Source organism: Ammodytes marinus, assembly GCF_949987685.1.
Source record: "Ammodytes marinus genome assembly, chromosome: 10".
Lineage (NCBI taxonomy): Eukaryota > Metazoa > Chordata > Actinopteri > Uranoscopiformes > Ammodytidae > Ammodytes > Ammodytes marinus.
In genome coordinates, this window is record NC_137214.1 from 7,770,810 (window position 1) to 7,784,610 (window position 13,801).

The 13,801-nt window shown below is 44.6% G+C and overlaps 1 protein-coding gene across 10 annotated transcripts in view; it reads left to right on the plus strand.

Moving 5' to 3' along the window:
• The window catches only part of nlgn3a (neuroligin 3a), a gene marked incomplete at its 3' end in the record, with an annotated part of 134,531 nt that extends 121,193 nt beyond the window's left edge, over window positions 1-13,338 (plus strand). For all 10 annotated transcript variants that reach the window (XM_080035502.1, XM_080035497.1, XM_080035503.1 and 7 more), the window contains one exon: window positions 12,477-13,338. In XM_080035502.1, the coding sequence (XP_079891628.1) occupies window positions 12,477-13,338 (862 nt within the window). The remainder of the gene's footprint in view (window positions 1-12,476) is intronic.
• Between the last annotated feature and the right edge of the window lie 463 nt (window positions 13,339-13,801).

A 13,801-nucleotide genomic window follows, 5' to 3' on the forward strand; every position in this document is an offset into this window, starting at 1 on the left:
ATCCACTACCTGTCTGTACTGTGTGTGTGTGTGCTGAAAAAAAATCCATTGTTAAATGTTGCCTTTCCGGGGGACACCCACTATGTATTAATTGGTCCAATTTGTCCATTCTGTGCTTCCGTAGTAAGAGGGTGGTGCCCCGCTCCTATGTAGACATAAAAGGCTTATTATTAAGTTAAAAATCAAACCCTCTTATTATCAAGCAATGATGTACTAATTACCCTTTGAATATTATATTCAATATGCAACTCTGTTCTGAAAAAGGTCAATTCCCTGTACACACAGAACCTTTAAACGTTTTCTTTTAGCTTGGCAGTGTTAATACCTTCTGTGGTTGTTTCATCTGATATCGATTATAACCTTGATTTGAGGTCAACCCGTTGCATTATTCTGGGGCTTTAAGGCGGTTAAATGCTAACTGGAGCTGGGGGGGGGGAATGGACTGGCTGCAGTGGTGGTTGAAAACCAGTCGATTTGGTTAAAAACAATTGACTTACACACAACCGCTATCACCAGTTTATTTTGCATTAGCTGTGTTTTCTTTCTCTTAGCTCCATACAGTTAGCACTCTCTCCTGAGTATTTAAATATGTCCGTCATACAGTCCTTAAAGTGTAAACACAACCGTAATGTAGTCGCCCAACACAGAGCAACACGTCATCATTAGCAGATTGCTTCAAAAAGTGAATTTACCAGTAAGCGAATTGAAAAATGTAGTTATGCTGTAGTTAAGCATGAATGAAATGTATATCATACATTTTCAGACAATTCAATACTGGTAGACAGCAGTACATGATTTTTTTCGATATTTTGATTCTCATCAATCAGGAACCAATTAGCACCAATTTATATGTAAGACAATTTCTACAATCCTAACTTTGATCAAACTGGGTCTGTTTCGTGGTCTAATAATAGAATCAACACAACACACCAACACATATTACTTAATTGTTCTTTTAAATGATCCAAACAACAGCACTTGCACATTAGTAAAACCAGTGATCACACAATTATACTGTTGCTATGAATAGAAAGTCACTCCGAGAAATCCATTCTCAGTCATGTGAAAAAAAGGGATGTGTGTGCTACAGAAAAGAGGCAGCAGGGAGAAGGGGAAGCTCTACAATGGATGGTACAGGGAAGGAATGGCATTTTTCAACAAAGACATTTTTTTTTTCAGGAGGTGTTTTTTTTTGGCCAGGACTTCCTGAGTCCCGGTCGGAAAAAAAAACCCTGAGACATATCGAATCTGAGGAAGATTAAACGTTCCTGCAGAAAGTGTGCTGTGCTTTTTTGTGCTTGGCTGACCGTTTGGGGTTGTGTGTATGGCCGTCTGCCTTTCTGTATACTCTTGTGTACGTGTGTGTGTGTGTGTGTGTGTGTGTGTGTTTGTTTTGCGTGTAGGTGCACGTACTTGTGTGTGTGAGTTTGTGTGTGTGTGTGTGGGGGGCTTGGGTGTACTATCTTTGCCCTATTACAGCGAGGCCCCAAAAGACACAGAGACTTATCAGGGCGACATATCAAACTCTTGCCCTCGGCGGTATCGATTCCCTGGGCGCGGACCGAGTCGATCACTCGTGCCCTGGGTGACTCCTGTCCCCACAAACGCTCAATTTTACCCCCCCCCCCCCCCCCTCACCCATCAAGAAAAGCCTTCCCCATTTTGTATGACTACTAGTAATCATTTCTAACAAGTGAAATTTCATTTGACAATCCCCGTTACCCAGAGAGATATTGATCCCATCCTGAAACGGGCACGCGGTCTAAAATCTTGTTGTGTTTTCTTTTTATCTGTCTCTATATCACCGGGGCTGTCCAATCAAGTGGCATTTTACATCCAGTCGTCTGGCTGATAGGCCCTGGGCCATGTGCCGCCGCCGGCTACGCTAGGTCCTTGAGCCGCTAATGGCAGACAGTAGTGCAGATGGAGTGATTTGGGCTGTGTTTGGCTCCTGGAGGGGGAAAGCACTGAGGTCCATCAGTGATGCTCGGACCAAACAGCTGTCTCCTGTCTGCCTGGCAGCCATCTTGTGTCAACACATCCAAGAGCTGCAATATGTAGATACAGATGGAATGTCTCGCTTTCAAGAACATGATCTGCTGTTATGAGAAGATGAGATGCGTTTGAAATTGATGAGAAAAAGTTTTTAGGCCTTAGGGGTAAAAATGTGCTGTGCTCATGAATTATCCTTAAAGAGACAGCGAGGCACTTTTAATTGTTTAAGAAACAGTCACATTTTTCCTGTGATGATTATAAATTGCCTCTGACAGCAAAACAAGACCATCAGTGAAAAGAATGCTATTTTTATACAATTATTGTTAATGCCTCTTCTCGGGTCTGAATACCCGCCAAACAGGACAAAATTATTTCCGGCAGGCTGATGAGAATAGCCTATGTGTGTGAACGGTACTAAATCAATGTTTTACTTTTCTTCACCATCGTCATATTATCTTACATATACTGTCAATACATAACCTTATTGCGATGCATCCTGCCATCTCTCTTTCAATCGCTTCCTAAACGAATGCACACACCACCGGCACGCGCTAGCAAAGATGTTTAAGGACAGCAGGGCGCAGGTTTCGTAGCCACTTTAAGGTAAAACTGTGCGGTGCTTATGTACTGAATCACTCACTCAACTGGATATTGCAATGTCAATGAAATTAATTCAGATGGATGATGACAGGCTGCTCTTGTTACCTCCAACCATTCACATTCAACACAGTGCCATGAGCACTAAGCCCGCTGTAACTCTAACCTGGCCTTCAACCTGGAAAACGGCATAAGTGGAAACCACAAATTGCGCTTTTACTGCTGACCCCATGACAGTTTTGTATATTTCCAGGTCGCTGATTGATCGAGACTTGAAGCACAGTTGGACAGTAAACTGGTCCTAGATCCTCTGCTCGCCATGTTATATGGGTAATATCGGCCCTATGCTGTGTCGCTTTGGCATAACTCCACACTGGGGGGGGGATTACATGCAGACCACACAATTAGGCACTCGGATGGTAAAAAAAAAAAGCCTGCGATTAGATGCCAGGATAATAAAAAAATAAAAAAATAAAGCTACTGCTCCGAAGTGTCATTTTTACCCCAGCCCCCAAGTAAGGGACTCTACCATTAATACCTCATGCGGGGAGGGGGGGGGGGAATAGTGTTGCATGTGGCCGACCAGGGGGGGGGGAATAGTGGAGCATGTGAGATTTTTACCATCGATTCTGAAGTTCATCCTCCTCATTTAGAGCACACTAGGGGATATAGATCTCTCTCTCCTCCGACACCACACACCAGCCCAGTCTGGCTCCAGAGGACATCCTTTTAATTAAGCCACAGTTGAATTCCCCTTTGGCCCCGTCAGACAGCCGCGTCCTCTCTCCTCTCTATATCAGTAAAACTAGCCCTGGCCCTCGCTCCCCTCCAGATGTTAGTGATGAACTGACCCAGATTTGCACTTCCTTCCCGGCCCTCCTCTCTCTCTCTCTCTCTCTCTCTCTCTCTCTCTCTCTCTCTCTCTCTCTCTCTCACCCTCTCGCTCTCTCGTCCTCTCTCTCTGTCATCCTCTCTCTCTCTCACCCTCACCCTCTCTTTCTAAATCGGTTGTGGAAACGTGTGTGACACCATGTCGAGACACTTGGGCCACATGTCAACATAGTGTATCATTGCCGCGTTCCCACGCCAAAGCTTTTCCCTGTCCCTGGCTCTCATGTGTCATCTTTACGGGGCAAATCCCTGCCCATGTGCTTTTTCTTTTTTTCGTCCTTTCCATCAGTGTCAGTGAAGCATAAAAGCATAGAGAGGGCATGCTGTCAAATCTTCTTATTGTGTGTGTGTGTGTGTGTGTGTGTGTGTGTGTGTGTGTGTGTGTGTGTGTGTGTGTGTGTGTGCGTGCGCATGGGTGCGTTTACACTGTGTTCCCGGTGAGTTTTACTGGATTTACTACTCAGCTCACAGTTTATTTTCTGGTTGAAACATTGTTTTTGAGTGTGGTCAGGGCAAACATCATCACTGTACTTTATTGCTATGACAACAACTTCTTCTGAACAGTTATTATCCAAAACTTTTTTGTCCACATGCTGTGACCTTTTTTTTCACCTTGTCACTACACATATGCAAACACAGCAATGCCTCCATTATAGCCTACACAAAACCCTTTGGCAGAAGACTTCAGAAAAAGATGAGAATGATGAAAAGCCCCGAAAAGATCAATCATTCTATATCATTAGTGCTATAAATATATATTGGTCCATCTTCCAGCTTTTTTTATGAAAAACAATCCCTGCTGGCTGGTGCTCATTTTCCCCTGTTCTGCGTGTGAACTGTGCCGCATGCTGCGCAGAGGCCTCGCTAGGTAGTTGAAGAGCACAGCGCTGTCATGTGTTGAATTTCTTCCAATCCCCCTCCCCCCCAAAGAAAAAAACACACAGACCTCTAGCTCATTATTCTGCACCAAAAAAAAAGAAAACGTCTACACACATTTTCACATTCCATGAGCTAAAATATTCACTATTGATTCCTTTTGTCTTTTAGTGACAATGGCCGCCACCCAAAACCAAATGTACGTGGAAGTAACTATACAGTGTGTGTCTATAGTGCCGTTTTAACAGCCGGCACTTTGATTAATACAGCCCCCCCGTTTGTTGATGTTTTCCTCCTCCTCTTCCCCGCTCGTCAATCGAAAAACATGGGCTCTCCTCCTCTGAGGAGTTAACAACGCCGCGTGAAGGCATCCTCTGTTTCCGTTTCTTCCCGTGTGACCTCATTGACGCAATACCTCAGCCTGTTTCAACCCCAGCTGTCTAGTAGTTACATCACTCGCCACCTCTTACCCACAATTCCTTGTACTTTCTTCCGGGATAATCCCATGTTCCTTTCAGCTTCCTTATAGTTCGGTGGGGGCCAATTCGACCTGTACGCCTATACAAGGAGTTTGTGAATGCGTTGTGATTGTGAAAGCAACATCCGAGCAGCCACCCCTACCTACTCCATTAAACAGGCACTCACTTGATGGGGAGATTTGTAGCCAATATCCTGATTTGCATTAGAGAAGGTATAAGGAAGTGGTGTGGCTCGTTAAGGGGGAGCCTGGATGCAATTGATTTGGTGGTGCCCCATGCTGTGGGCTGAATGTAATGAGAGGAGGATGGATGGAGGGAGGGGGGGGGGGAGAAGGGAGTAGATCTGCAATGCCTACATACAGGTCGTTAGTTTAAAGCAGGGGTTAAATTGTGTGAATATTCAGGTTGAGGCAACATTGTTTTTTCAAGCACTGGTCAATTTAGAGTTGTTTGTCAATCTAGCTTCATTAACATGTCTTCTTTCATTATAGTAACCTATAAATCAGAGGCCTATATGTACCTGTAGGTGTTTATCGCATACTTCTGTTAGTGTCTGTGTCTGTATATCTCTCCTTTACTACCATATTTAACGGCCATTATCTCAACATTAGTTTTTTCCAATACTCTGAAAAATCTGACCTTCTAAAGCACTTACATCAACTCCATAATCATTCTTAACACTATTCTGAAGGGCATGACAAGGATTTGTTCATACGTTTTATATTCTCTGATTTATGATTAATTTAACATAGTATTTTCTTGTTTTGTAAATGAAAAAATCTGCTAAGAAAAAACTTGGGACTCTAGGTTGTAAAAATGTTAGAAAGATTTTAATTCTAGCTTTATTCAACTTTCTACTTTTTTAGTTTTTTTAGATAGATATGGCCAAATGTACATATTTATTAAAAAAAATCTGGGAAGAAAATGATCGCCTTAATGTTAATAACCAACTGGCACAAGTTTCACGATGACATCTACGATTTAAAAATGTTAACCCTATTAACCTGCAGTGTCTCACCGTTGTCACCCAACAATTGCAAATTCATCGTGTTAGAAACCTCCCAAGAGGTAGAAAGTGAACATATAGGGAAGGTGTGTGTGTGTGTGTGTGTGTGTGTGTGTGTGTGTGTGTGTGTGTGTGTGTGTGTGTGTGTGTGTGTGTGTGTGTGTGTGTGTGTGTGTGTGTGTGTGTGTGTGTGTGTGTGTGTGTGTGTGTGTGTGTGTGTGTGTGTGTGTGTGTGTGTCGCTGTTGGTGTTATGCTTGCTGCCACTCATCCAATCAAACAAATCAATAGTGTCCATAATAAGGAGTGGTCCGAGAGCGGTGTCCTCCAACACTCCTGCACGCCCCAAAGTCACACAGTGCCTCGCCCCCCCCCCCCCCCTGCATCACTTAGCCCCGCCGAGCTGAAAGGCTGCCATTAGATATGAACCACGCGTCACTCAGCCCTTCTGCCCCACCGTGAGATCCACATCAAGGGTAAAAGAGCATAGCATACAGCCTGATCATTTTGCCAAGGCAGAAAAAAATAAAAATAAATGAATAAGATTGAGTGTGTTTATTAAGAAATGTAACGCAGAAAGAATGCTTGGAGAATGTGTCCTTCTGTTGGGAGTTTTTTAATTTACAATTAGCCGCTTACTTTGTGCTACCTGGGTTAGGTAGATAAACAACTGCAGGGGACGAATTTGTAACGGTGGAAATAATAACTTTTTATAAAAAAAGGGAAAAAAAAATAACAGGTTTATCTTTGCATATTCTAGCAGCTTAACAAAATGAGCATCAGTGCCAGTGAATTAATGCGCCATCCTTGTTTTTTTTTTTAAATATATATATATGGAGTGAGTATACTCCAGCTCAGGATCCAAGAGAGCAAGAAGAGAGCGAAGTGAAAATAGATTCTTGTCTTGCGCCTCAGGGCAACCTGAACGTGTCTTTTCACATTTGGTGATGGCTAGGTTTTCTATGATCGTTCAAGCGCTTCAAATTACATCAGGATGAAAAGGGGAAGGATGGAGGTGTATGTGAGAAATGGAAAGAGGAGGGGGAAAGAAAAGAAAAAGAAAATGATATTCATTCTCGGCCCCCTTATCTACCTTTTACATCGCGGCCTGCGGGGATAGGGCTCGGAATAGGTAATGAGCTCAAGAGTACAACCCGCTCTGCCGCGTGTGTGTGTGTGTGTGTGTGTGTGTGTGTGTGTGTGTGTGTGTGCGTGTGTGTGTGTGTGTGTGTGTGTGTGTGTGTGTGTGTGTGTGTGTGTGTGTGTGTGTGTGTGTGTGTGTGTGTGTGTGTGTGTGTGTGTGTGTGTGTGTGTGTAGAGAGAGGTGGGGGAGTCAGTCATGTCTGCTGCATCACATAGGAGACTTACACTTACAAGAGGCTTTGTCTTTCATCAGCCCCAGAAAGGCTCGTCAACATCGCTACACACACACACACACACATACACAGTACGTACCGCTTTGAGGAAATGTGATGTTGCGTTCAAGTGTTGTACTTGTAGTGTGTGTGTGGCCCCTACAGTCCACTCCATTGTCATGATTTGTCGACAAACACACACACACAGATACACACGGTGACAGACATGAGATGAAGCACATACATACACACAAACACAACACACAAATACACAATGTGACAGACAGTAGATGGAGCGCACACACCCACAAACATACATACACACAGCCACACACAGACACACACATGCACACACACACACAGCCACACATACACATGACTCCCAGTCAATCACAGATACAAACATGGAAGCACTAAAACACGCATGGCTGGCCAAGGTGAGCGTAGGGTCAACAGGTCGACATATGGGGGGGGGGTTAGGGGTTGGGTGGGAAGGGGGCGAGGGGTAGTGAGGAGGAGATGAAGGCAATGGTTTATGGTGCCAGAACCATATGAACACATCAGAGGAAAATCTGAGAGGCCATTAAAACGCCCGCTTTTATGGGTGTAATAATCCCTCTCCTCTGCTCTGGGAGTCCAGCCACCACAAGTCCAATGACCATCCAGATTAAGTAGGGAGGGCCTGACAGGCTATCAGTTAATGCAGGGGGGGTGGTTGTGAGTACCCAACAGCCCCACAAACATCACACCATGCCAGGGTTGTTCACGCCACAAGTCATGACAAGGCGTTTGCCATGGAGTACACAGCCAGCTCGGAGGAAGTGTTGGGACAACTATACACGCCGTTCCAGCGTTTTATCCCCGGACTGTAATGCTATTTGAATGTGACACGCTACGTTGACCCAAGAGGGTTTTGAGTGCGGACTGTCAGATTTAATTTGAGGCTACATTCAGGCACATCTATTTAACAGACGAAGGAAATATATACAGTGTATATAGACGTTTTTCTGACAGGTAAAGATAGTGTTCGATGAGTGTTGTCATTTCTTATCTCCTAATGAAAAAATATCCTTACTTCACTTCACAAGACTCTGCAGACTGTCGACAAATCTTTACGTCAAGTTCTTCTCTTCCGACTCTTTAATTCTATTTTGGGGTTTGTCTGCAGCAGTTTCGGAGGATTCAGCTTTTTCTGACTTCATAGTGGTGAGAGACAGACATTGTTTCATATGCAAACTTATAAAAAGCACAGAGCCAAAACAAGTTCCACACACTCTTGGAGATCACTGTAGAGATTAACGCACAGCATAGGGGGAATAACTTCTTCTTTTCTTTTTTTTCTATCATTTTCAATGGGTGAGAAAAATAATGTTTCTTTAAGCTTGTTATTTTTCTATAGTTTCAGGGACTGCGAAGTCGAATCAAAAATCGAATACCGGGCTGTGATGTCACAGAAAGAGAAATGTAGGGTTAGACAGTGAGACCATAAAACACTCTTTCTGCCTTTTCTCAGGCTAGGATGATCCGATTTAAAAAAAAATTGCACACTTATACTTCATAGGATCTCCGAGTTCAATACACCTTCATATTCCAACCGGTGAAGTAGGCCTTTAAGTGTATTTGTCCTTGTATGTATAGAAATGTATAAGGAGGAAAACATCATAATACATATAATAATACATCTGTAAGACTTACAACAAAAAACTGCATATCATTACCTTCACTCTAGCAGTACTCATTGTGAGGCTATTGCACTGGATGGTATTATACAGTTGATCCACCTTCAGCTATGCTAGTTACAGCACTATTCAACTATCATGTTCAGATGGCTAACACAGCAGCACACAGCACTCTGGGTAACATTATAAAGTCAAGTCACACACACACACAGCACACCAGTACACCCGCCCCAGTACAAATAGAGCAGTGTATAACCTAGTAGCCCCTCATCACATTGAACCACACAGACAGACTAGAGCTAGCAGTGACACACACACACACACACACACACACACACACACACACACACACACACACACACACACACACACACACACACACACACACACACACATATTGACTCCACAGCTCAGGGCAGCACTTCAAAGCCAGCCAGCACGCAACAAAAAGCCCTCGAAAGTTGAGCAGCAGTTGGTAGGAATCGTTCAAAGGAATGTATAGCCTGTTTACTATTGACTCAACAATTACCCAAGCATATGTGTGTGTAATGAGATAAGGCAGCCAGTTGTTCTCTAATGCGGCAAATCAAATTAACTAAAGATGCCACATTGATTTCTTTGTGTTCCCTAAATTATTCATCTTCACTTTGCAGTCAACCAGCCAGCCTGGCACCAAAGAAGAGCCTTTCTTTTTATGTAACTCCTTTCTTACACTGTTGCTCCCTTTGCACCACACACACACACAACATTGATTGTTTGGGTTGAAATCCATACAAGTATCTATTCAAAGTATATATTTTTTGTATGTATTATTCCATGACAATTCAGTCAATTGACCCTCCTGAAAGAGAGAGCATTTGCACTGTTACAGAGGCAACCGGGATGCCCATTAACTCAGATTGCCCTGAACAATTGTTGCCATGTTGCGTGAATGTATCTATGCGTGTGTGTGTGTGTGAGAAGAGATGGGTAGCTGGGGGAGAGAGAGAACAATTGTGTGTGACAGCAAGCACACACACACCACCTGCATTGGGAATTCACAGAGCATGCTAAAGCTTTGCAGGCGACCGCGTCTCAGGCTGCCTCCATTGACATGCTGTTGCCTTGCATGTTGAGCGAAGGGGGAAATCAATATGACCTTAGCACCACCGCCCACTCCTTTGAAACTTAATTACTGATATTCGGCTACAAAGTCATCATAGTGTGGCCTGTCAATATTCATCGGGGATCATTACGGGCCTAATACAAGGGGTTATTTACGGGGGCTGACACCCGGCTAGGGATTAAGCTGCCGCCATCTCAATTTGCTTTACCCGCCAACACACACTCACACACACACACACACACACATACACACACAAACACACTATATCTCTCTCTGTCTCTCTCACTCTCACTCTCTATCTCTCTCTCTTTCTCTCTCTCACTCACCTCTCCCATCTCTCCCAGAAGCACTGACCTGAAAAAGAAAAATTGACAACATAGAAACGAACAGGAGGATGGACAGGATGCGGGATGAATTCTTCCTGGCATGGCTTTAAAAAAAATTCCCTTGGTCGTGTTTGAACATCCCCCCCCCCCCCCCAAAAAAAATAAAAAATAAAAACTGTAGCCACTATTTCCCCTAAATTTGAACTTTCCTTGCAACCACTGACATCGCAATCACACCCACAAAGGGGACATTCCATGGCATTTACAGAAATGTCACGCAAGAGTCCTCGATCTCTTTGCAACAACACGGTTCTAACTTCTCTGCTCCTATAGACCTCAGTGATTGTGCCTTCAAGGCCACGGTGCTATTCTCCAGCAGAAAAAGTCATTTCATCAGTACAAAAAAAAGCAATGGCAGGAGCTGCTCCCACTCCTGACATTGTACAAGGCAACAAGGAGCTCTTGTGATTGTCGCAGATTGCTATATGTTAATTATTTCAATAAATCAATAGCTTCACTGTAATTGAAATGGTGGGCCATCACCCTCTGTTGAGACAACGTATGAAGCTGAAAAGTGGAACAGTGACCTCTGTAGATCAATAGAGGTACTGCATACAGAAACAAATCTTTCATTCTCTCTCTCTCTCTCTCTCTCTCTCTCTGTATCACACACTTTCCTTTTGTCTCTTGCTTTCGGCCTCACCAACACACAGACAGCCTTATATCCAAGCACAAGACAAAAAAACACACACATCATTGTACTTCCATCTCTGTGAGGACACTGGTGTATTCCCCAGCCCCTTACCCTCACCTTAGACATCAGAACTAAAAGCCTAACCCCCACCCTTACACTAACCATAACCTAAACTTTATTCTAACCTGAACCTTAAAACCAAGTCTTAACCCACAAGATGGCCTTTGAAGAAGTGAGGACCAGGCAAAATGTCCTCACTTTGCGCATATGTCCTTACTCCGGTGAAAAGGTTAAATCGGTCCTGAAAAAGATGCCTGTACAAGAACACACACACACACACACAAACCGGCATGTGGCCGTGCAGTTTCCTCTTAGTGTCTTGATTAATATGGTCCACTTTAGATCAGTACACCGAATGCCAACGCACACTGTGCTGCCTTCCCCAAGCAATTAGCGGAGGGGGCAGCGCCGGCGTTTGGATTATCAACAGCAAGATGCCTCCTGACGCGAGCCCTAAAGCCTGCTGACTTATTCATATGTGTTTACTCTAAAAGCCTCTGCCCTGGTGTGTTGTGGGTGGGCTGCATCCGAACTGAATTAAGGACAACATCTGTGGAGAGAGGAGAAGGGAGGGAGGGGGAGGGGTGGGGGGTCAAGGGAGGTTGAGACAAACAGCATGCCCACAGAGATCTGGCCAAAGGAGATGGACAGTGTTCTGCTTAATGGGGATCTTGTGGTCAAAACATAAAAATATAAGCAGATTTAGGAGAAAAAATGTGGAATGTAAAAAAGGGTTAGGTTGCCACAGCTATAGAAAACATAATACGGACCACACCATGCACACCTGGATCCATTATTGACTGCAGTCTGTTGGTTGGTGTTGTGGGTTTTTGCCTTCACTGTTGTGGGTTTCGCCTATGCAATATTTATTGTAAATTCTCCAGTGGTGGCTAGAACCGCCTTTCTTGCCAAAATAAAAGGTGTGACTGATACTGATATATTTTCTTTTCTGTGTTTTATTATGTGCTTCCTCTTCCCCCACATGAATGTGAGAGCGTTAATAATTAAAGGTGGAGTCTGCGTTGATGTTTTCAAAGTACCTTTTTTTTTAAATCAGTGAACATCTCCTCACGATCCGCCACCTGTACATGTGCGGAGATACTCACTGATTTTAACAAAAGGTGATTTTGTAAACAAACATTGTCCAGAATCATTGACTGCACCTTTACTGTTGGTTTGCTGTTGTTTGTTTCGCCATGCAAGATTAATCATAAATTCTGCAGTGGTGGCTAAACCCCCTTTCTTGCCAAAAAAGTGGCTGTGACTGATACTGTTATATTCTCTTTTCCGTGTTTTATGTGCTTACCATCCCCCACACGGATGTGAGAGTGTAAAAAAAAATGTGCTGCCATTGATTAAATGTGCCTCATTTAACACTCTCTATCATGTCTTGTCTTTCCTCTTTCTGTCTGTAGCGATCCCAACAAGCCGGTTCCCCAGGACACCAAGTTCATCCACACCAAGGCCAACCGCTTTGAGGAGGTGGCCTGGTCCAAGTACAATCCCCAGGACCAGCTGTACCTGCACATCGGCCTGAAGCCCCGGGTACGGGACCACTACCGCGCCACCAAGGTGGCCTTCTGGAAACACCTGGTGCCCCACCTCTACAACCTGCACGACATGTTCCACTACACCTCCACCACCACCAAAGTGCCCCCGCCGGACAGCACGCAGAACACCCTGTCCACCAAGAGGCCCAACGGCAAGACGTCCTGGTCCAACACCAAGCGCCCCCCCATGTCCCCGGCCTACAACAGCGAGGACAAGGACTCCTGGATCGAGGACGATGAAGAGACAGGGCCCTTGGTGGTGGAAAACCCAAGGGACTACTCCACGGAGCTGAGTGTCACTATCGCAGTGGGGGCGTCGCTGCTGTTTCTCAACGTGTTAGCCTTCGCCGCGCTCTACTACCGCAAGGACAAGCGGCGGCAGGACTCGGGCCACCACGGGCAGCCCAGCCCCCAGCGCCAGACCCAGTCCAACGACATCGGCCACCACGCGCCCGAGGAGGAGATCATGTCTCTGCAGATGAACCAGACGCATCACGAGTGTGAGGCGGCCAACAGCCAGGAGGGGGCGCTGCGCCTGGCCTCGCTGCCCGACTACACACTCACTCTGAGGAGGTCACCAGACGACATCCCCCTCATGACGCCCAACACCATCACCATGATACCCAACTCCCTGGTGGGCATGCCCAACCTGCACCCCTACAACACTTTCACCACCGGCTTCAACTCCACCGGCCTGCCACACTCCCACTCCACCACCCGCGTATAGCTTTAAAGGAGGCCGCGAAGGCCAGGGTGTTACAACCGAAAATCAGTGACCCATCAAAATGTGTGACCGTAGAGGATGCAGTTGTGATTTATAAATATATGTCAACCATAGACTGTAGACAAGCTATTTTATTTTTATTTTTTATTTACAACCCAGTCTCAGTGAAATTCAGTATTTGTAAACACTACGTTGGTCCACTAATGGTCAACAGCGCAATAAGAAGTAGTTCCACAAAAACTGCCCTGCAATTGTGAGATTGTAAGGTTTTTTTAAAAGATAATCCCAGTCCCAACTCAGTCTCACAGTGAAATGTGTATAATGACTCCGTTGGTTCACAGCGCAACAATTATGAGAAAACACCATTAAAGCTATAATGTGTAACTTTTCTTTTAAATGAATGTCCGTTACATTCAAGCCATCGCCAAACAAGTTGACACAAAGTTAATTAAGCCTTTACAAAATG